At 46.9% G+C, this 22,555-nt stretch overlaps 1 protein-coding gene across 4 annotated transcripts in view; it reads left to right on the top strand.

The window, feature by feature from the left end:
* Positions 1–22,555, top strand: part of LOC147463549 (anaphase-promoting complex subunit 1-like) — a 78,391-nt gene that overhangs the window by 41,775 nt on the left and 14,061 nt on the right. For 3 of the 4 annotated variants that reach the window (XR_015185205.1, XR_015185206.1, XM_086489568.1), the window contains exons 6-8: positions 19,239–19,402; positions 19,469–19,641; positions 19,721–19,793. Coding sequence is in view for 2 of the 4 variants with exons in the window: in XM_086489568.1 (XP_086345694.1) it covers positions 19,239–19,402; positions 19,469–19,641; positions 19,721–19,793 (410 nt within the window). In the remaining 2 variants the exon portion in view is untranslated. The remainder of the gene's footprint in view (positions 1–19,238; positions 19,403–19,468; positions 19,642–19,720; positions 19,794–22,555) is intronic. The other variant, XM_086489569.1, reaches the window with a different exon arrangement.

The following is a 22,555-nucleotide window of genomic DNA, read 5'->3' as shown; positions in this document are numbered from 1 at the left end:
TTGCGTACAAGAAGAAAGTTGAATGCGAAGCGGGTATCTGAATACTTTAGAAGCACTTTGCCACTCGACCTCTTGAGGTACTCACTCCGAACCAAGTTGTGATTGTTGATGAAAGTAACCATCTTCACTGCATCAGCAATGACTGGAGCAATCCAGTCTAGCTTAGAAGGTTGTTCAAGGTGTGTGCCATGCAAAAGCACACTGTCACATGCGGATAGTGGCCCTCTATGATAGCTGCTGCTGCCCTGTTTGATGCCTCCCCATCTGTGACAAAGGCCACCACGTGTTGCTCATCGATGGTTTCTATGGCCGCTGTCCACTCTGCAGAGAGGACATCGGCGGACTTGCCACTCTCAGTGGCATCATGAGAGTGCACAAAGTACATCTCTCCACTGGAGTATGCGACGAGACCATGGATAGATCTCTTCCTTGTATCGCTCCACCCGTCAGCAATGAGGGAAACGCCATGTTTTGCCCAAAGACGCTGAATGTTGAGGGTTGCTTGCTCCACGATAGCCTTCTCTCGATCGAGCAAGGTGGTTCGGAGAGCCTCTGAAGATGGCGGCACATAGCCGGTGCCATACTCTCCTATCCGTTGCACCATGACTTTCCAATACTCCGACCTATTTCGATCAAACATAGAAGAGGTTAGTATCAAAAAAGTGGAAACGACGATAACGGAAGAAATGAGAGAGAAGATTGATGAATCATAAAACAATGAACATACCTCGCTGCGACAAATGGGATATGGTCGTGATAGAAGAATCGGGCCACGGCCGCATCTACCTCTTCCTTCTTCTTTGGGTCCCAAGAGGTGGCAAGGGTCTTTTGGCGACGAATTGGACCTTTTGAAGATGCACCAACACCTACACCGGGTAGAGAGGAAGAAGGGAAAATGAGGGTCTTTGGATCAATACCTTTGTGTGCCGGCTTGGCTTTATGGTTGAATTGCTGATCCTTTTCCTCGAGCTCCTTCCTCTTCTCGATGGTTACGTTGGCACAAAATTTCACATCATGTCCCGGCACTCGAAGAAAGTGTGCCCTCACTTTGTCATACCCCCCTTTCCGCGTGTAAGAGCATAGCTTGCATCCCCATGCACGAGAACCTCCCGCCGCCGACAAGGTGCCCTCCGAGGTCACTTCATCCCACCACGACCATTCCTTCGCCTTTTGAGTGTTGCCCGCATGAACGGAGGGGGTTGAACGAGAAGAAGAGGCCATGGATGATGGATTATCCGTGAAAGAGAGAGCTTGATCTTGAACTTTGAGAGAGAGAGAGAGGGATTGAGAGAGAGAGGCTTGCCGCTTGATTCCGTGAGAGCTTGAGCCTTGAGCCTTGAGCCTTGAAAGTTGAGGGTTAGAACTTAGAAGTTAGCCCAAGAGAGAGAGAGGTTGAGAGCTTGAGCCTTGAGGCATGCCGCGGCGCCACACTATGGCTTGAGAGTTGAGAGCAAGCTAGGGAGAATGAGCTTGGCTTGAGAGTTGAGAGCAAGGCTCAAGCAAGGGAGAATGGGCCTTGAGGCTTGATGAGTGTGTGAAGAATGGGGGCATTATATACTTTTTTCACTGCTGAAAATGGCCGTTGGCTGCCCAACATTCATTTTTTTAAATTTCAAAAACTACCGTTGGGGCCGTTCCGGCCCGTTCCAGTCCGTTCCGGTGGTCCCGTTCCGGTGACAGCTTTCAGTCGGAACGCCGTTCTGTTCCGACGCGTTCCAGAAATCTCCAGCCGGCCGGAACGCCGTTCCGGCGTTCCAAGGCCCTAAAATGCTGTTCCCCGGTAACTTTGGTCTTAAGGCTGCCCAAGTTGCAAAATGGTTCTCTGCAAATTGACTGTACCATTTATCTGCTAGGCCATCCAGGGTGGATGGAAATAGTACCAAATAAGCGTCTTCTCTGTTCAGACCACGTCCCCTACAGAGAGATACAAATCTTCTTGCATGGTCGTCAGCATCTTCTGAAGAAAGCCCTTTGAAGGTAGGGAACTTGATGTTTACCTTGGCCAAAACACTAGCTAGTGGCTCCATGATTCCTTGCTGAGCCTGTTGCTCTATAGCTTGCTGTATCAGAATAGGAGAGAGCTTTACTGGAGAAGGTGATCGGGAAGATGGGGAACCTGATGAAGGAATGGGTGATGTGGTATGTGGAGGTATAGGTGATGAGGTTGAAGGATTTCTACAAGGTGTCAAAGGTCGTCTTCTGTGATAGTACTTCAGAGGGCTCAGTAGTGCGCTTTGACGCTCGACTGACCTCCTTGTATGTGTCATGCAGTGACCACCAGTCCAACCAAGCTTGGGGCAAGAAAACTTGTGACAGGTCTAGACTCCACCAGACCAGACCAGGTAAGTGACTAGACCCGGTTGGACCAGGGACGAGGAGGACTAGACCAGGGTCAAGGAGGTCTAGACCAGGGACGAGGACAGGTTGGACCAGGGCGAGAGAGGACTAGACCAGTTGGACTAGGCGAGAGGAGAACAGTGCAAGGCAAGGTTGGCGAAGGTAGGTGAAGCTAGATAAACCTAACTAGCTTCAAGATTTGCACCTCACATAGTGAGATTTCAGTTGAGGTCCCACCGTGATCGCCAAAATGAGAGCACCTGTAGCGCGGATAATGTGTCGTGCTCTCATGAGTGTGGGTGCCCCTCAGTGCAATGTGCGTGACAATCTCACTCAAACAAATGGAAACTCTCTCAAATAGAATGAAACACGAACAATGGATAACAACAGAGACACAACAGTGGACCAGAACATGTGGACTCGACTAGCTCAAAGAACCATGTACAGACTCTGTCGTGGCAGCACACTCAGCTCCAGCCCAGGACTCACAGGTACAAATGGGGTGTCGAGGCTCAGATGTGTAGGGATGGCGAAGCAGTGCTCTGTGTAAGACTCGCTCTAGACAACTGCGTCGCTGGACCAGAGGTGAAGATGATAATCCCGATGACCAACCGCTACTACTCATATGTACCACCATAAAGGGCCACCAACGGCTCATAAATGTCAGCCATGTGGTGACCTGGCCACGATGTCCACTAGACCACCGTCGGTACCTTGCCACTGCCACGCGTCACTCCCAGCCCAGAGGGTCCGTCCAGTGTGAAACAGCCTAGACCAACTGTACTAACTGTCCAACTGTCTGCTTGTCTTGTGAAGTGACATTGTAGCCCTGCTACAAACGCTAGATCCAAAGGGTTGCTGTCCTGCCCAAAAACAGTAGTGCATAGGGCTGAAAAAACGTAGATCCTGTTGGTTGAAAAACGCTGGAGCAGAGGAGAAAACGCAGAGCCAAAAGGGGCTGCCCTCCAGAACAAGTGCTAGGCCTTTTGCTGGCTGAAAAACGCTGATGCAAGAGAATGGCAGAAGGTGGCGATCAGGTTGAGGGAGGGAGGGCGAGAGCAAAGGCTTGCACAAGAAGATGGCTGTCCACAAAAAACGCTAGTTGCAAGCAAAAAACGTTGGTCAGAAAAAAAAAATGCAGTGGATCTGAGGTGATTCTTTGCGATGAAATGCTCCGCAGGGTCCTCCCAAGTGTAGGCGATGATAGATCCAAGCCTAGAGCTCTGATACCATGTCAAAGTGAGTAGCGGAAGGTAGAGAGAGAGAGAGAGAGAGAGAGAGAGAGAGAGAGAGAGAGAGAGAGAGAAATGAAATGATATATTAACGTCTACAAAAGGCCAAAATGACCTATGAGACCAACTGATTACAATGATGAGTCTAGTACCAAGTCTGGGTACAAACAAAGAAAACTACAAACAAGGAAACTGATAGGAGTGCTACCGACTCCTATGGGTGGCTGATAGGCTGATCAATGGTATCATGCCATAAAGGTACAAAGTGGGGATAAATGTCACCATGATACAATATAACAGTAGTATGAAGCCTATCCTGATCGACACTCTGGGTGTCGTGCTAGAATCCTGTGGATCCTCTGCTGCAATCTCCGCCGGTGCTGCGTGGCTCCTCTCCCCATCAGTCGCGGTCGTCTCGATCTCCCTAACTCCATAGCTCGATCAATGAGAGTACCGCTGGTGTGTGTATGGGTGGGAACTGAGCTCTGTGATGGTGGTGTCCCCTCTGCCTCTGTGGTACGCAGACTGAAGAAATCTGAGATGCGTCTCTGGGACTGTCTCTGTCTTTGCCCACTCAATAGAGCGTCTCTATGTCTCTGTATCTCAAGTAGGAATAATCCGAGACATCTTTGATCCTGATATCTCATGACTCTATCTAGCGAGTCAAAACCATCTCTGAATAAACAATGAAAGCGTCCCCGTATCTCATAGTAGACTGTGCAGCGACATGTAATGAAACTCTGTCTTTGGCTCTGCATGGCATAACTGACATATTCTACTGTCTGCTGGTATGCCTCTGAATCTACCTGTCTCAATCCCAAGCTGGTGTGAAGATGTGCGAATCTGGCCTATAGCACATCGTAACCCATGAGATAGATGTGTGTCCATGTAATTGGGCCGTGTGACAAAACCGTCTGTCGTGAGTTGGAGAAGATGCTCTCTATAGAAAACCTTCTTTGTACCCAACTCCCGTGCTGGCTCTATCCATGTCCTCTTGCTATCAAGCTGGATAAGATCCTGCCGAATGAGTCTAGTAGTGTCCATCCGTGTAAGAGCCAAAAATGGTGCATCAAGAGAATATTGGAAAGGGGGCAGCCTGTCCATGCTGAAACCGTGCCTCTGAAACCATGAGCTCATCTGTGCATACCAACATGATGTATCTCCCTGTGATGCCAGCTGTCTAGATGACTCAAGAGCAAGCCTGGCATACCTATCCCTGGTGGTGTCCCATAAGCTGTGTACAAATGATACGGATCTGGTGAGAACCTCAACCTCCATAGGTGGGGCAGCCAGCTCCGCTCGTATGATGTCATGTGGGACTGAGGCCTTGGCTCTAATCAGCCTAGAAATCATAGATATCAAGGGTCTCTCCATATTACTCCATCCAGCACTGTCAACAACTGTCAACAGACAGCCCCCCAAATCTGAACCCCGTAGTGCATAACTGAAGCGACCAGAGTGTTGAAAAGCCATAGCTTTGTTCGAGGTTCCTGGAACTGAACCTGCGAACAAATCCTCTCTAAACCGCCTAGGGCTGCATAGGCACGAGTCAATCTAGTGTCTGCTGCCACTTTCAGTGTGAACCTCGGTCCACTAAAGACCACCCCAAGATATGTGTATGCATCATTGTACTCCATATTGTCGTGCCCATACGTAGGTGCTGATCTCCTAACCCACTGTGGCGTGGTATTAAATACCATGACCTTGGTTTCACCAAGGTTGACAGACAGATAATCTCCAAGACTCAGGGAAGCCCTCACACATGACACGGTTGAATAACCGTGCAAGCATCTCTGCCAACAAATCCCCAGCATGTATAATGTGCTCTGCTACCAAACCCTCATGATCCTGTGCCCGTCTGGTCTTCATCCTGTCAATGGCCTCCTTTACCATCTCAGTGGTAAAGAAGGTGCTCGTAGCCGGACATGGCTGTGGTGGATCTGGTAGTGGTGGTTGTCTAGGTACAGTGTATAAAGATGTTGCATACTGCCCCCATAGCTCTGTAGAAGTAATCACTAGTGGGGGAGATTGCTCATGGAATAGATGCCAAGCCTCTCCTGAATCTCTACTAAGGAAGAGCTGATATAAATCTTGATCCATCTGGACCAAGAAAGCTCGCTTCTTCCGTCGCACTAGTTGTCGTGTAGCAATACGAGACTGTCTATAGGTGATCACTCCCAATGTAAGCTCGCGCTGTATCTGAGCTCTACTCTGTCGACACTCCTCATCATACCAGCTGTTCTGAGGCATGTGCCCAGAACGACGTCTATGACTAGGCTGAGTGTGTGGGTATGCCTCTGTCGCTGCCCCATGTAATGTCACTGTAAGCATAGATGTGATCTCCTCCACTGTGTATACTGGCTCTGATGTGCATAAAAGCCTACGTATCTCCTCTACATAGATTGAGTCAGTCTCTGGTGTAAAAGTATAGCGTGGATATCTACCACCCCGTGAGGCCTGAGATGTACTGTACTCAAAGGAGACTGATAATGTCAAAAGTGCATGATCTACTGCTATCCCTACTAGCGTTTTGCATCAGATTAGCCCCAATGTTTTTGCAATAGATCGGCCTAGCGTTTTGCATTAGCATTCAGCCCTAGCATTTTGCACATCATTAGCATTCAGCACTCAGGTTTTAGCATTTCATCATCTCAGCAACATTGTGCAAGTAATCTAAAGCAAGTACATGCTCTAGCAATAGAGCAAGGGGGCCCTGGCCCTTGAGGGTGGTTGGGACATGACATGTGGTGACATAGGCATAGGGCCAGCACGGTGGACTATGTCATGGCACAACCAAGCTTCATCCCGTGCATTCAGGATTTTACAGTAGGACCCAGATCAGTGGGTGTAGCAGTGGATCATGCTCTTTTAACACTTTCCGTCTCCTTTTAGTATAGTACTGTCACAAAGTGATGACGTGGCGGACAACAGAAACCCTAATTTCTGCCAGAAACCCTAAAATTCCTGTAAACCCTAATTTTTGCCAGAAACCCTAATTTCCAGAAATCGCGGAGACGGATTATTAAATTTTTTTTTTTTTGGAAAATGATGAGCGACGCGAATTTTGTTTTTGCTTTTTTAAAAAAAAAAAAGAGAAAAGACTCTCTAAGAGAGAGAGAGAACTGATGCTTTTGATTTTAAAAGCTTTTGGGGCTCTGCTTTTGGGCATCCCTTGTAACCTTTAAATTAGTGGTGAGGGCCTCACTTCTCAGAGCATCTGGACGCAGAGTCTGAGAGTGAAACCCTACCGCTCTCTTGTACTTTGATGATTGATTAATATAAAAAGAAAAACCGAAAGGGGCGCCAGTCTTTGGGGCCAATATCTCTAGGCACGGAACTCCGCCAGGCCAGTGCAAATCTATTGTGATCTGTGAATTGTTTTGAAGTGGTTATTTGGTGCTGTCGCGGTTGATTCTTGACTTGGAGTGTCCAAGTCTGTTACAGTGGTATCAGAGCACGGCCGATTTCTCTTCTACGGGAAATCCGATCTCCGAATTTTTTTTCCGCGGCACCTATGGTTTCAGGCAATGATCAGTCGACTCCCTTTGCATCTGGAGATGCGGGCTGGGATCACAACGAAGATTCAGGCAGAGAGTATGGCCCGACTTGGCCTACTTAGGCGGAGCGGCGAGAGATAGAGCGTCGCCAGTTTATTGGTGATGCAACAAAGATGATGCTCAATTTTGCCAAGGACCCGAAGATGGCAAAATATATGAACCAGACCTCTTTGGAAGAGGTACAGATGGAGTGGCAGAGAACCACAACACCACTCCCGAAACCCGCTCTCAAGAAACCTTCTGCCTCCAAGAAAATATACGGAGCAGGAACTGGAGAACGTGGTTGATGCACGGATTGCTCACCTTTTTGACACGCAAAAGAAAGCCAAAAAGCACGGCAAAAAGCAGAACAAAGGTACTGACTTCCCGGGATATTTGGGTCGTCAGTTGACATTCGCCAAAGCAAAGAAACGGAAGAAGCGTGTTCGATTTGAAGGAGTACCCAGTTCTTCTTCTTCTTCTTCTGACAGTTCTTCTAGCTCCTCGGATTAGAGCGAAGAAGACAGAAAAAAGCAAAAAAGCGAAGCAAGACACAAAGCTTCGGAACGGGCAAGAAAAAGGCAAAGAAGGCTACATCTCGCCCAGAGACTGACAGTTCTACTGAGGACTCGTCTACAGACAGCTCAGATTCCGATGACGGAAAGTTTTATGCGAACAAGAAGAATTTTTACAAAGCCAACCAGTATGACTTTCTCGAAGATAAAAGCAAGAAAGTCCGAGAGTTTAAGGAAGGTGGCCACTCGATCAAGTTTGATACTTTTGAGGATACTCAGATGCTTCGAAGGCTTTGTCTTTTATACAGCAGTTTGACATCGCTTTCGCGGGAGGGCGCTATTCAGAGCACTCCAAGATTCGGAGAGCTGCCTCTTACTTTAAGGGGAATGCTCGTACTTGGTGGTCCACGCTTCTATTAAGCAAGACTGTGCCAGTTACATGGCTGAAATTCAAGAGGCTTTTTATTTCTTCTTGGTTGACTCAAGAGTTTGAGCGAGATATACGAGTTGCTTGGAACCATCTCCGGATGACCAAGAAAGATACAATCAATGCTTATTGTGAAAGATTCTGGAGCTCTTTTCTACCCGCCTCTTCATTCAAGAAGATCTCTTTCAGAGAACAGATTGAGCGGTTTACCTTGGGTCTACCTACAGAGATCCGAGATCACTGCTTGGAACAGAAGTCAGCTTCTATTTAGGAGTTGATGAGTCATGCGAAGCGGGGCTTTGCCATTCACTCTGGCAGTTTGACCTACCCCACAGATAAGGCCATGACACAACGAGCCGAACTGACTTCTGGGAATGAAAGTAGAATGAAAAAGAGAAACCTAGAGGAAAAAAAAGGATACACGACCCAAGCTTACTCCTGAGGAGAGAGCTCGCTTCATCAGAGAGGGGAAGTGCTTTGGATGCGGGGAACATGGACATATCTCCACAGAGTGCTCTGATAAGGCACAGAAAGAACAGAATGATAAAGATGACGACAGGCCTAAGAGTTTGAGAGCAGTTGAGGAATGTGGCAAAAAAGGTAGATAGAAAAGCAGAACTGGTACCACATGGCGTGGGACCTGCACCGAATCTAATGAATGAAAGTACAAACTTTGCCGCTTTCGGGGCAAGAGCGAAGGATCAGGAAGCTCTTTTGAAGGAGCCAAGGCCAACTTCTTTTCACTTGGAATTGGCGGCTCGATTTGGAACTACGCCGGACAGACTGACGCCACAGGCGGAGGTAGTTCGACTTGCACCCGGATGGGATGTTGCCATTACACCGAGCATTGGCAAACTTCGTTTGCAATGACAGGGGTGTTCAGAGCACGTGAGTGACGTTCTACTCGGGATCCCTTGGTACCACAAGAACTACGCCGTGGTTGACTACCGGGCCGAGAAAGCGACTTTGATAAATGAAGGGCTTAGAGATTGTACTTGATGAACTTCAGTTTTCTTACTCATTCTTTTGGGAGAACTGAACGATGGATAAAAGTTGAATATGTTTTGACCTGAAGAAAAGAACGCCAATATTTTTTTCTCCACGCTCATGCCGATTGCTTTTGAGAGGGCCTGAAGATCATACCATTGATCTGAAATCTCGAAGCATGCCACCGAATCGGCCACCTTATCGTGTGAGCCGAGTACAGAATGAAAAGATTATGAACTCAGTGAAAGACCTCTTGGAAAAGGGTCTTGTCCAACCTAGTACTTCACCGTATTGCTCTCCAGTGTTGTTGGTTTTGAAGAAAGACGGATCTTGGAGAATGTGCATCGATTATAGCACTCTCAACGAAATCACCATCAAGAACAGATTTCCGATTCCTAGGATCGATGATATACTCGACAGGTTACAGGGATCCTCGTGCTTTAGCAGGATTGACTTGAAGAGTGGATATCATCTGATCAGGATAGCACCAGGAGATGTCTACAAGACAGCTTTTCGGACGACTTTTGGGTTATTTGAGTTTTTGGTGATGCCTTTTGGCTTAACCAATGCTCCTGCGACATTTAACCGGATGATGGACAGGATTTTTCGAGAGTACAGGCTATTTGTTGGCACTTTCTTTGACGACATCATTGTTTTCTCCAAGAATGAGGTAGAACACAGAGATCATCTGCTTCAAGTCTTTCAGGCATTACGAGATCACACGTTAGTGATTAATGCAAAGAAAAGTGAATTTTTCCTACTAGAGATACACTTTTTGGGACACATTGTGTCAGCAGCAGGAGTGCGAATGGACCCGGCCAAGATAGAGACTATCCGTGATTGGCCCGATTTGAGGAATGTCCATGAAGTTAGAAGCTTCTTGGGACTGTGTTCGTACTAGAGGCGGTTCATACGAAAGTTTGCAGAGGTTGCTTCCGCTTTGCATACCTTGACACAGAAAGGAGTACCTTTTTCGTGGGGACCCACAGAGGTGACTGCCTTCGGACATTGACAGAGAAATTGACTACGGGACCTATTTTGACTTTGCCGGACTTGCAGAAGTCATTTGAAGTATTTTGTGATGCTTGTGGTCGTAGTCTGGGTGCGGTCTTGATGCAAGAAGGCCATGTCATAGTTTACGAGAGTCGTTTGTTCTCTAGGCCGGAGATGACAGCACAGATTTATGAGAAAGAGCTTGTGGCGGTTATCCATGCTCTTACTCAGTGGCGGCATTACCTACTCGAAGCGGATTTTACTGTCTTTACAGACCATCAGAGTTTGCGCTACTTCTTGTCACAGAAGCAGCTTTCTGAAAAGCAGATGCGGTGGGTGAACATCTTGTCACAGTTCCACTTCCAGATTGTCCATGTGCAGGGACAGAAGAATGTGGTGGCAGATGCTTTGTCTCGAAAACCGTTGGTTCTGGCTATTTCTGCGATACATCATAGGAGCTTCGAGGATATGGTCGATCGGTGTGCCACAGATACAGATTTTGCAGATATTTTCACACGGATACGAGATGGGGAGACAGTAGCTGGATACTCCCTTCGGGAAGGCTACTTGATGAAAAAGACTATGTTGTGCGTTACACAACCGTTGAGGGAAAAGGTTATGACTGATTGCCACTGTCCACCTTTTACGGGTCACCGCGGCATTGCTACCACCATGAAAGGGGTAGAGAGATATTTCTTTTGGCGGAAACTCATGAGGCTGTGGAAGAGTTTGTGCGCAGTTGCTTGGTATGCCAGAAGGTCAAGTTTGACAGGCATAAGGCACAAGGATTGTTACAGCCTTTACCCATACCCACCCGCCCCTGGGAAAATATTGAAATGGATTTCATTTTTTTGATCTCCCGAGAATACAGAATGATCACGATGATTTTCCGATTACATGGCACGCCTGAGACGATTGTCTCCGACAGAGACCCCAGATTTAAGAGTTTGTTTTGGAAGGCAATTTGGGAGAACATTGGCACGCGGTTGTAGTTCTCGTCATCGTTCCACTTGCAGACTGACGGGCAATCTGAGATTGCCAATTCAGTGATTTTAGATTTATTGAAGTCTTGTATCTCGCATCAGAAGACTCAATGGGAAAAGAACTTACCTTTGGTGGAATTTGCCTACAATAACACGATACACTCTTCGACGGGGAAGATGCCATGTGAGATTGTTGAAACTGCTGCGAAGGTTCCATCCTTCCTGAGCACGAAAGATTAGAAATTTGAAGCGGATGAATATTTGCGAGATTTGGATACGGCTTTTGCCAAGGTTCGCGAGACTTTGCAGGAGTCTCAAGAACGACAGAAAAAGGCAGCGGATCGCCATCGTCGCGACTGGAAACTGAAGGAGGATGATTGGGTGCTCTTACTTTTGAGAAGGCACGCCTAAGAAAGAAGAAGGGAAAGGAGAGGCTTTTTCCAAAGCTTAGTATGTGATACTACGGACCTTTCCAGATTACTGACAAGATAAATGATGTCTCCTTCCGATTGAAACTGCCAGATACTTGGAGGATTCACAATGCATTGCATGTGAGTCTCTTGAACCCTGTTAAGGGTGATGTGCCTGATGATGGGGAGCCTGATGAGCAACCCAAAGTGGAAGAAAACGAGGAGATCCTTGTTCCTGAACAGATTTTGGCACAAAATGATACGAAGAAAGGTAAAGTCCGAAGGCGGTTCTTGGTTAAGTTCAAGAACTTTCCTGCATTTGATGCGAAGTGGATGGAGGAGGAGGACCTAGTAGATACTCCTCGGATTATGAAACTTTACCTCGATGTTTTGGTTTAGCATAGTCTACTCCAAACGGAACCCAGAATTCAGCTTGGCCGGAGATCTGGTGCAGTGGGATGTACAAGAGGGGAGTCACTCCACTCCTTTGTCAACAGATGCCTCGATTTTGATACTAAAGTCACTGATGTCTCTTTGAGCTTCAGGGATACTGAGAGCTGACAGTATTCTGCTGGATGACTTTATGAAATGGAATTCCTGATTATGATACTGATTTGTTCTTGACTTCTTGTGAGTGCAGGAACTGATAGCCGAAATGACTGCAGCATTTTGGTCTGATTGATCTCAAATAGACATGGTTGCAATAGGGGTTAGTCAATCGGACATCGATGAGGTCCCGATTGGACCTAGATGTGATTGCTAGCTACATTGCCGATAAATCATGGTCTAAGATCCGAATGAATGTTGAATGTCATGTGATGTCCTGTGATGTCGTGTGATGTGACTGTCGATTTTCTACATGTGCTAGATGTGCGTTCCTAGTACGTAGGTACTAACAGTCAGTGTCTGCTAAGACGGTTTATGGCTTTTGTCGGTTTTGCAGGCGTAATCGCGGTCGATTACAATGCTTTCAAGAGGGGGGTATGTCACAAAGTGATGACGTGGCGGACAACAGAAACCCTAATTTCTGCCAGAAACCCTAATTTCGGGAAATCACGGAGACGGATCATTAAATTTTTTTTTTTTTTTTGTGGAAAATGATGAGTGACGCGAATTTTGCTTTTGCTTTTTTAAAAAAAAAAAGAGGAAAGACTCTCTAAGAGAGAGAGAGAACTGATGCTTTTGATTTTAAAAGCTTTTGGGGCTCTGCTTTTGGGCATCCCTTGTAACCTTTAAATTAGTGGTGAGGGCCTCACTTCTCAGAGCATCTGGACGCAGAGTCTGAGAGTGAAACCCTACCGCTCTCTTGTACTTTGATGATTGATTAATATAAAAAGAAAAACCGAAAGGGGCGCCAGTCTTTGGTGCCAATATCTCTAGGCACGGAACTCCGCCAGGCCAGTGCAAATCTATTGTGATTTGTGAATTGTTTTGAAGTGGTTATTTGGTGCTGTCGCGGTTGATTCTTGACTTGGAGTGTCCAAGTCTGTTACGAGTACAGCTCAGGTGTTAGGTAGGAGGACACATACCCGCTATACATTTACACCAGAGACTAACTGTTTATTAAAAGGAGATCTATGATCGCCTATGTACAGCAACCAGGCCACCACACTCAGTGGAGGAGATCACCACTCTACTGACTGAGACATTCCATGATGCAACAACAGAGGCATACCCCACACACTCGGCCTGATCAGAGACGCCGTTTTGGGAGCATACCTCAGAACAATTGGTATGACGAGGAGTGTAGAAGACGAGAGCACAACTTTAGAGGGATCTTCTCCTAGGGATCATCTGTAATCACTTTCGACAAGTGATCGGACTGAAAGACAAATGGAGCACCAATCTACACACTTGGAAACACTTTTAGTACTTCAAAACAATTGAAATAACGGAGAAATAGAGGGTACGCATGGATTGGTGGAGTTCCACGCCTAGACGTATTGGCCCCAAAGACTCGTGCCCATTTTGCTATTTCTTTATTCACTGATCTACAAAGGATACAACTCTCATCGGAACCAATCTTCCAACTATGCGTCAAGATGACTGAAAGACTGACCCTAGGGGCCCTTATAAAGAGTATAAGGCAGAGCTCCAAAGGCATTTAACATAAACAACAACAAGCCTAAAATCATCTTGTCCCAAAAGCTAGCGCTCAAAACTGCAAAAACCTGCCAACGGAATTTTTATACAGCTGCCACGTCATCACGAAGAGCGCAATTTACAGGCGTCCGTCTAGTAGTTCCACGTGTCAAGTCAACGTAATTCTTGTTAGATTCTTCATCTCCAGATACTTCGCACCTTGCCTACATGCTTCACACACATCATGTGCACTGGCCCTTGGTTGTGGGTTGGCCACCCGTACACCTGCTAGACGGATCTTCAAGCACATTTAGGGTTTTGCTCAGCACTTTGCCCGGCCGGACCTATTCTGGTCCTTTTCCATTTTTTCCTCATTTATGGGTGTTTTTAGTGCATGGTCGTTGGGTTTCTGGTTTGCCCTACCTACTCCCTATTCTCCTATATATAGGAGGGGGGAAATGCACTTTCCCATTCATCTTGCCATCTTGTACACAACAGTATTTTGCCATTTGGAGTTATTGGGGCTTGCCAGCCTTTTCTATCTCTCTCTCGTGTGTCCATCGCCATTGTCTCTCTCTCTCTCTCTCTCTCTCTCTCTCAAGCAGCGTGGGACTGTAGCAACAGGCAGCGCGCTGGGCCTGTGGGGCAGCAAGCAGCGCGCTGGGCCTGTGGGACAGCAAGCAGCGCGAGAGTGTAACAGCAGCCCAGTCTTGTTCTGCCCACCTGTGCGCGCCCTGCACGTGCTGACATGCTCCAGCCCTGCACGTCTTCACCTGCAAGCTCTGAATGTGACCTGCCCTGCACACACTGTGCGTGATTTCCTCGCAGGAGTACCCCTCAGCGTGGTGGTTTTGCCTTTGCATAGTCAGCTCCCCGCAGGTACATACATCTCACACACACACACACACACACACACACACACACACACACACACACACACACACCCTTTTCAGCCCGCAAGTACATACACCTGGCAAAGTTCAAAAAATTTCAGGAGGACTTTCCACAGGAATTCCCACAGTCTCGGGTTTTGCCGAATTTTCCGAACTTACGAATTTTCAAAAACCGGCATTTTTCAGAACTGCAGGGATCAAGGAATTTGGAAACTGCAAAATTCACAGAAATTGCACATTGACATGTACGGAAAGCAAATATATGCCATGTAGGCTGAATGTGGAAACAAATGTATGCATAATGCGGTGCGTATAGGTCGCTCTCTCCTCTCTTTTAGAAAGTGAATCAAATAACTGAAACAAATAAGGCAGGAAAGATGGCGGCGCACTACATGGTCACAAGCAAGAGGATGATAGCCATTGAAAGGGAGTTGAAAGAATGCAAAGCCCACATGGATGAGTGGAAGAAAGAGAAGAATTTAATTCTTGAATGGAAAAAGAGGGAGGAACAGGCGAGGGAACTAGAACGCAAGGAGTTCCAGGATGAAATTCAAGCTTTAAAAGGTAGCATCTCAGCCCTTAGGAAGGAACTCGAAGAAACCAAAGAGGGAGGACGCCTTGAAGATGGAGAAATTCAGCCATCAATGATCGATGAGCTGAATAGTATACGAGCACAAGTCAAAGAAATAAAGGAGGAAGGAGAAAAGAAGACCTCATGGGTGGAGGTTCTCTCCAAAACACAAAAGAAGATGGATGAGGCTGAAAAATGGATTGAAGTTGTCAAGAAGGGAAAGGGCAAGGAAATCCCGGCTACACCTGACATCATCAACAAGACACTTGAAGAGGAACAAGGAAGAAGGGTACGCGCTCTACACGTGAGAGTGACTGGCCTAAAAGATTCAGATAAGGTGGACCAAGAGGTGAAGAGCCTCATGTCCATGATGGGGGTGGAGAAGCCCTCGCACACACAAGCTTGGAGAGTGGGCAAGAAGAGTGAAGGTAATGGGGAGAGTTCAAAAGGACAGGCTCTCATTTTGCGCTTTCCCTCCATGGAAGAAAAGAAAGACTTTTTAAAGACGAGGCCAACCCTCAAGAAAACAGGTATCTTTTTAGGAGATGATCTTACGCTCTCACAGCTTGCACATATGAGAGAGGTCATGCCAGAGATTCTAGCAGCAAGAGAGAAGGGAAAGTTAGCTTTCTACAGAAATGGACGAGTAGTGATTACAGAGCACCGCTCTACATGACGGTGCGAGACCTATGGGACCACTCTCAGGATGGCGGTTTGGAACTGTAATGGTTCGTATAGACTTGATGTGGGGGCCTTTGTGGATAGCTTTAGAGACAGAGACATTGTTTTCTACTCAGAGACTCATCAGGCTCCTGGACAGTTGATGCCGCACATATCAGGATATAGATGGGAGACCGCTTGCCGGACAAACACCAGATTTGCGCATGGGACTAGAGGATCAGGAGGTGTAGCAGCTCTTTTCAGAGAGGAGCTCCAACCACTACTGCACATAGTTCGGAGAGATGATCAGGCCATATACTTGTGGGTGAGGCTGAGGGCAGAGACTGGACGTTTCTTGTACATCGCCATATGCTATTTTCCTCCTAGCACTTCAGTATATGCTTCACCCAGAGGACAGCCTCCTTACTCTGTACTTGATGATGATATCTGGGAGTTCTCCAGAGATGGAGACATCATACTCCTGGGGGATTTCAATGCCCGTACAGGTAGCTCACAGATGGTCTTCTATGACACCTCAGAGGAGATGCTTAGAGAGCTAGAGCCAGAGGTGATGGGACTTGAGAGATGGTCACACGACACAGAGCATACAGAGTATGGGAGATACCTGAGGGAGATGACGACTACTCACAGTTTAGCCATACTGAATGGCTTACCGACTTTCCCATTGTCTACAAGTTTTACTTGTTTTCCACACAGGCATGGGTCCAGCACTGTAGACTATGTTCTGACACATCCGAGCTTGATACTAAAAATGCTGGTGCTGAGGTGCTAGTGTTGAGGGTACTGACGATAATGAAGGTGCTCGCGATGGAAACGTGGGCGGGTGCTTGTGCTACGGTTACTTGTTCTATGGGTCAAGTGAATCTTTTATGGGTCTTTTTTCCATTTGCCCTACCTACATAAATGTCAATTATGGATAAATGACTTAAGTGACTATTCATATGCCTATATGTTTGAGTGATTGTATTGTGCAATTGAGAGTATGCAACCATGACGTGCCTGATCATGAACATCTTTCTAAAGGCTCACAAAATGCCAAGGCTAGATCCTAAGCTACCTAAGACCGACGCTAAACTGTAGTAGTAGCTTGTTCATGTGGCTCCAATGCAATGCGCACGTTGACATCTCGCCTTGTTAAAGGTGAAATATGACTGCCAAACTCATCCTGTGGATGGTTTTTGTACTTCTGATGTTGAATGCTTCTGATGCTGAATGCTTCTGATGCTTTGTGGATGCATAAATTGATGAAAACTGCCTCCAAACTTACAGATACTATGGATGTAGGTTCTGCTGCGATATAAACATTGACCAACCGAGTTACTAGGTAGCCTTACTAGTGTCACAAAATACCCGCCTTGATGTTGACTCTACCTGGCGGGGAAGTACTACCACTCGAACAGTCTTGTCGTGAAAACATTGCCGATGAAGATGAAAGGCGAGGGTGCTCGGAGGAAAATCCAGGGTTCCATGTTGACAGAAGTGGATGCACACTAAATGCGAATGCGAATCCTTTCTCCAACTCTTTCAATTTCCGCATTCGAGGCAAGCAGACCTTGGTACTGAAGATCTTGATTTTCGTGTATCCGATGTCGATCTTCGTTCAAAGACATAGCGATCAAGACAGGAGCGCGCTGATGCGTGATGGATTAAGGATTCTTTGTGTTCTTGGTTCTTGGGTCCTTGATTCTTTCCTTGGTTTCGTGAAGCCGAAGCACGTCTAGAGCTCTGATACCAATGTCAGGTGCAACGAAAGTGATTGATGGTGAATGCTCAGGATGAGTGCTCAATGCGTATTCAAGGTTCCTTTTATTGAATGAGAGAGTTCCTTTTACTTCATGAGAGATGTGCAAAGACTAGAGATAGAAGAGAGAACGATTCTGTGAGTGAAGGTTCTGTGAGTGAAAGAGAGAGAGAAAGGAGATGACACCGCATGTCTGGTCCCAACCACCCTCAAGGGTCCCCTTGCTTTGTTGCCGGAGCAAATACTTGCTTTAGATTACTTGCACAATGTTGCTACAATGCTGAAATGCTGAAAACTGAGTGTTGAATGCTAATGAACTGCAAAACACTGGGGCTGAATGCTGATGCAAAACACTAGGCTGATCTGCTGCACAAACGTTGGGGCTGATCTGATGCAAAATGCTAGGGTTGATCTGATGGTGATACTGAAAACGCTGGTGCTGAGGTGTTGCTGTTGAGGGTACTGACGATGATGAAGGTTCTTGTGATGGAAACGTGGGTGGGTGCTTGTTGTGCGGGTACTTGTTTTGCTATCCTTAAACTGAAGGCCAAGTGACTCTTTTATAGGTATTTTAATAAATATCATGTCAAAGTCACTTATTAATAAATGACTTAAGTGACTAATCATATGCCTATATGCTTAAGTGAGTGTATTGTGCAAGTGAGGGCATGCAACGTGATCATGCATGTCCTTCTAGAGGCTCACAAAAATGCCAGGCTAGATCCTTAGCTAACTAAGACTGATGCTAAACTGAAGTAGTAGCTTGTCCATGTGGCTCCAGTGCAATGCGCACGTGACATTTAGCCACTACTGCCTTTTTCTCGTCATGGGCTTTGCAATTGTTTCTTTTGGCTGGAGCACAAGGTTCCCCAACTCATCTAAAACCTTCTCTTGGACGTCACCTATTCGAAAAGCCTTACAAAAACTTTTCTTTAATGTAGCCCAATTCGCAAAGTGGTTCTTTGCAAACCAACTATACCACGAGCACTTGCAGCAGGAAAATTATATCATGCTCTCTGTGGGTGCTCCTCACTATACTATACGCAGAAATCTCACTCCATGGCACACAACAGGACAATTGAAAGACATATTGGCATAACTGAAATGACATACATAAAGGAAACGCACTGAATTAAACACAATATACTCCAAACTCAGAATGAACCCAACTACTCTCAATGTATCAGCTACAAACTGGCTGGCAGTTCACACATCTCGAGACCAAGTGCTTACAAGGTACAATGGGGTCCTCGAGGCTCAAATAGTGTAGGAAGAGTGTTGTGTGTAGGACTACACTCATATCCAAGACTCGTACCAGACTGACCATATATACCATTGATACATATCACCAGAAATATCTTTTGAGAGATAGCTACACATATCTCGATTGTAGAGGGAAGTGGTAGGCTAGCCACGATGCCCACTTGGGTACCACTCCTCTTGGGTCCCGCCAAGCGGTGTGTGGTCTACTAGACGTTTGACGACCTTAGTCCAATAGTCAACTGTGAGCCCAAGTATGAGCAGATCAACTGTAACTGCTTGTCCAGTGCTTGTGACTCTGTAGCTCAGCTACGCTTTTCATCCCCAAAGCCATTGTGAGGGAGTCTCTAGTTCTTTTTGCCAAATTTTCTTTGTACCCACTCATTTATTCTGGTAGTGTACTGTTTGGTACCTTTTGCACCATGGTAGAAGTTTCATGTGCCATGTTATTGCACAGTACATGTGTGAGAACACTCTAATTTTGGCAGCTGCACCTTAAAAAGCTTGAGGTTGGGGAGCTCCACAATTAAGTCTCCATTTGTTCTACAAGTGCAGATTTTTCTAACGTGCTTATGTTTTGCTGATGTTAGGGACTTCAAAACATTCTATATGGAGTTTAAAGCCTATCCAATTAGGAGGAGGTTTCAATTTTCATAGAGCTCAAGTTTCACATCTCCATCCATTCGAATGCAGTAGTAGTTTGTCCTTGCAGCGTGTATGGCAAGATGAGCGTGTCTGCAAAATTGCTGATCAGGTCTGCCTTGTCTTTCTTAAAAAGGGTGGTAGTGCTGTACTCTTTTTAACACCCTCAATTTGGCAGGTTTTCTTCGCAACTGGCGATGATAGCAAGCCCATTATTTGTTTTTTGATGAAGGATTCTCAAGAGATTTTTGCAATTGCTCTCAGCAACAGTGAAAATTTCAGCTCTAACAATGACAGGGCATGGACCAAACATGCAATCGCTGCAGTTCCTGTTATTGCAACTCGACCGTGGTAATGATTCTTCCCCATTCTACTTACTTGTGTGCCAGTTATCACCAGGACAGCTGATCTTGATGATGTTTTGTGCAAGTTGTAGGTTGTGCCAATCGGGCAAGCAGTTCGACTTGGTTACATTAAGTGCAAATGGGAGTCTTTTCTTACATGTAAGTCTCAACTGTGCAATCCGAAGGGCCTGCTTAGTTCCTAATGACAATGTTTGTACCTGCAAGGTTGTCTTAATTCATTAGGTGAAGAGTGTTGGTGTGAGCTGCAAATACCCAAAGCAGAGCCTTCTTAGGCAGGAGAAAGTCAAGGTTGTCATTCTAGGCTTATACGTTTGGAAGGTTTTGTTTCAGTAGGGTGCTCCAACCTTACCCACACAGTGAGACCATCACCTAGATGGACCTCTCCGACAGCCAGCAAACTCTTGCCCCCACCTACATGAGATGCTTCATATGCTTTGGATTTCTTTTTGTGACTGTTCGATTTGGAGGAATATTCTTTTTCGCAATGAAATTGACAGACAGCCCCTTCTCTGACATTCCAATTTTTCTCATCAGGGATCCCGAAAAACACTATTGGGGGAGAGATTTGAGGGATGTGGGATAGGGGGTCTACTTCATTGTTTCTTGTCTATTTTTACCTTTGGCCCAACAATAAAAGGCTGTTCTTCCACCTATTACTTTCCGATATAGATACAAGTGATAGAAGAGATTTAAAAAAGAAAAAAAGAAAAGAGAAAGATCCTTCTATTAGTTAACGAAGCTGCCCATAGGGCTACAACCACCTCTACTAGAGAGGGCTACAACACTCATAAGGGGAGACTCTCCCAATGAAAAAACACCATATGTACAATGAGGCTAGATCAGGAGATGGGAGGATGAAAAAAGCCACACAGGTGGACGGTAGTGCCAGCTGAGCTCACCCCGGACCATGGTGAAGAAAGGCCCAGGGCGCCAGAGTTGAAGGAACTCCTCTCTGCGCTCCCGCATGTGGTCGGAGCTGCGTTGAAGTCTCTCAAACTGTCTCCTGAGAGTATGGATCAGCTCCAGCCAAAAATCTCGAACAATCTCCGCTGGTGGAAGCAACTGGCCCGCCATATGAACCAGAGTGTCAGGCCAAAGATGAGCTCCCAACACACCTCTCTCTCATTGCACCACTCCTGTGGGGTAAGCTCTGTAGCAGGCTGGAGTGTAGGTCGACCCCCCTGTATCACTATCATCCTGTTGGTGGAAGATAGCTCAAACTGTAATGTAGGGCCCGTGAGAGTGGACCAAGCAATTGCCCCCCAAGTGTACTGCAGTGCAGTGGAAAGAACTAGCATCAGCTGAAGGACGGGAAGCCAAACCTGCTTTGCCATAGGGCAATCCCAAAGACAGTGACGCTGACTCTCCAAGGGATGGTCACAAGCTAGCTGCACATGCTGCTGAGAGACCACTGTGTACAAGCCAACAGTGTAACAAGGAACGGGGAGTCCCATTCCTGAAACAGATATGGGAACGGAACGTCGTTACGGAACGGGGTGTAACTGGAATGGGGGGAACGGCGAAACGCGGTTAGGGGGCAGTTTTGGGGTTGTTCCCGTTCCTGTTCCGCCCCCCCCGTCCTCCTCCCCATTCCCGTCTCATTCCGGACCCTCCCGTTCCCGTTCCCCGTTCCCGTTCTGGGTAACTATGCAAGCCAACTCCCCACTGCTGTAGCTCTATGCGCAACCAGCCACTGGAACAACGTGACTCGCCGCGGCTGCCTGGCGTTCCACAACCTCGCCCAAAAAGCTGACAAGAACTCAACTATGAGACCCTCCTTCTGCCAATGAGGTGCTCCAGCAGGACGAGTCTCTCTCCGTGCTGCCAATATGTGACGTCCCAGTCGAACAGTGTACTGAAAGAAAGGGACACTTGGATGGTCGACTCAGGAGAAAGGGTACCTCCAAAATCACTCTCCAGGATCCCACTGCACTCATGCTAGTGGACAACTCTCCCAAGCCTGCAGCCTCCAATGGCTAGTCTCAAGAGCTGCTGGAGCCTGGGTCAGGATCTGCTAGTGGACAACTCTCCCAAGCCCGCAACCTCCAGTAACTAGTCTCAAGAGCTGTTGGGCAGATCTATGACACAACTCCTCCCACAGATGCCCACAACTCGGATCCTCTGAAAACACCACTCTGCAACTTGTGGGGCCTCTATCGAAACTCGGTGTAAACGACCCTCACCCTGTAGCTCGAAAAACAGAGAGGAAGGGGGCAAGAGGGCAGCCCTGTTTGTCTGAACGTGTGAGCATGAAACGATCTCCTCTACCACTTGCCAAAAGCACCTGACTGTCTGTAAAGAGTTGACACACCTTTGATCCAGGCATCTGAGAAGGGGGCAAGAGGGTCTGACCCAACGTGTGAGCATGAAATGATCTCCTCTACCACCTGCCAAAATCACAAAAAGAGGAAGGGGGCAAGAGGTTAGCCTTGTCTGACCGAACGTGTGAGCATGAAAGGATCTCCTCTACCACCTGCCAAAAGCACCTGACTTTGTGCATGTCTGTAAAGAGTTGACAAACGTAGAGTGCCCTCCAAAAAGTCCCAGGCAACTCTATCGTAGGCCTTCTCAAAATTGAGAAGAAGTATCACGAGATTGTCACCACGAAGGCACGCGAGGGCAGATGCCTCCCAAAAAGTAAAGATGTTGTCAAGGATACTGCGCTCCTTGACAAAACCTATCTGCGTCCCATGTATAATCTAGAAGTGGCTGAATCCTCAAACTTAAGAGCCTTGGCAAGAATTTTGTAGGCTGAGTTGAGGATGGTGATAGGCCGCCACTACCGAATCTCATCCAAGGAGCCACCCTCCTTGGGAATGAGGTAAATCAGGCCCTCACTCATGCTGTCAGGCATCTCTCCTGTGTGTAGGATGTACTGAAAAGCGCTGCAAAGATCTGAG

This window comes from Adiantum capillus-veneris, chromosome 2 (genome assembly GCF_014529385.1).
Source record: "Adiantum capillus-veneris isolate H3 chromosome 2, ASM1452938v2, whole genome shotgun sequence".
NCBI classification, from domain to species: Eukaryota; Viridiplantae; Streptophyta; class Polypodiopsida; order Polypodiales; family Pteridaceae; genus Adiantum; species Adiantum capillus-veneris.
Note: the sequence above shows the minus strand (reverse complement) of the source record. Positions and strands in the feature narration are given on the sequence as shown.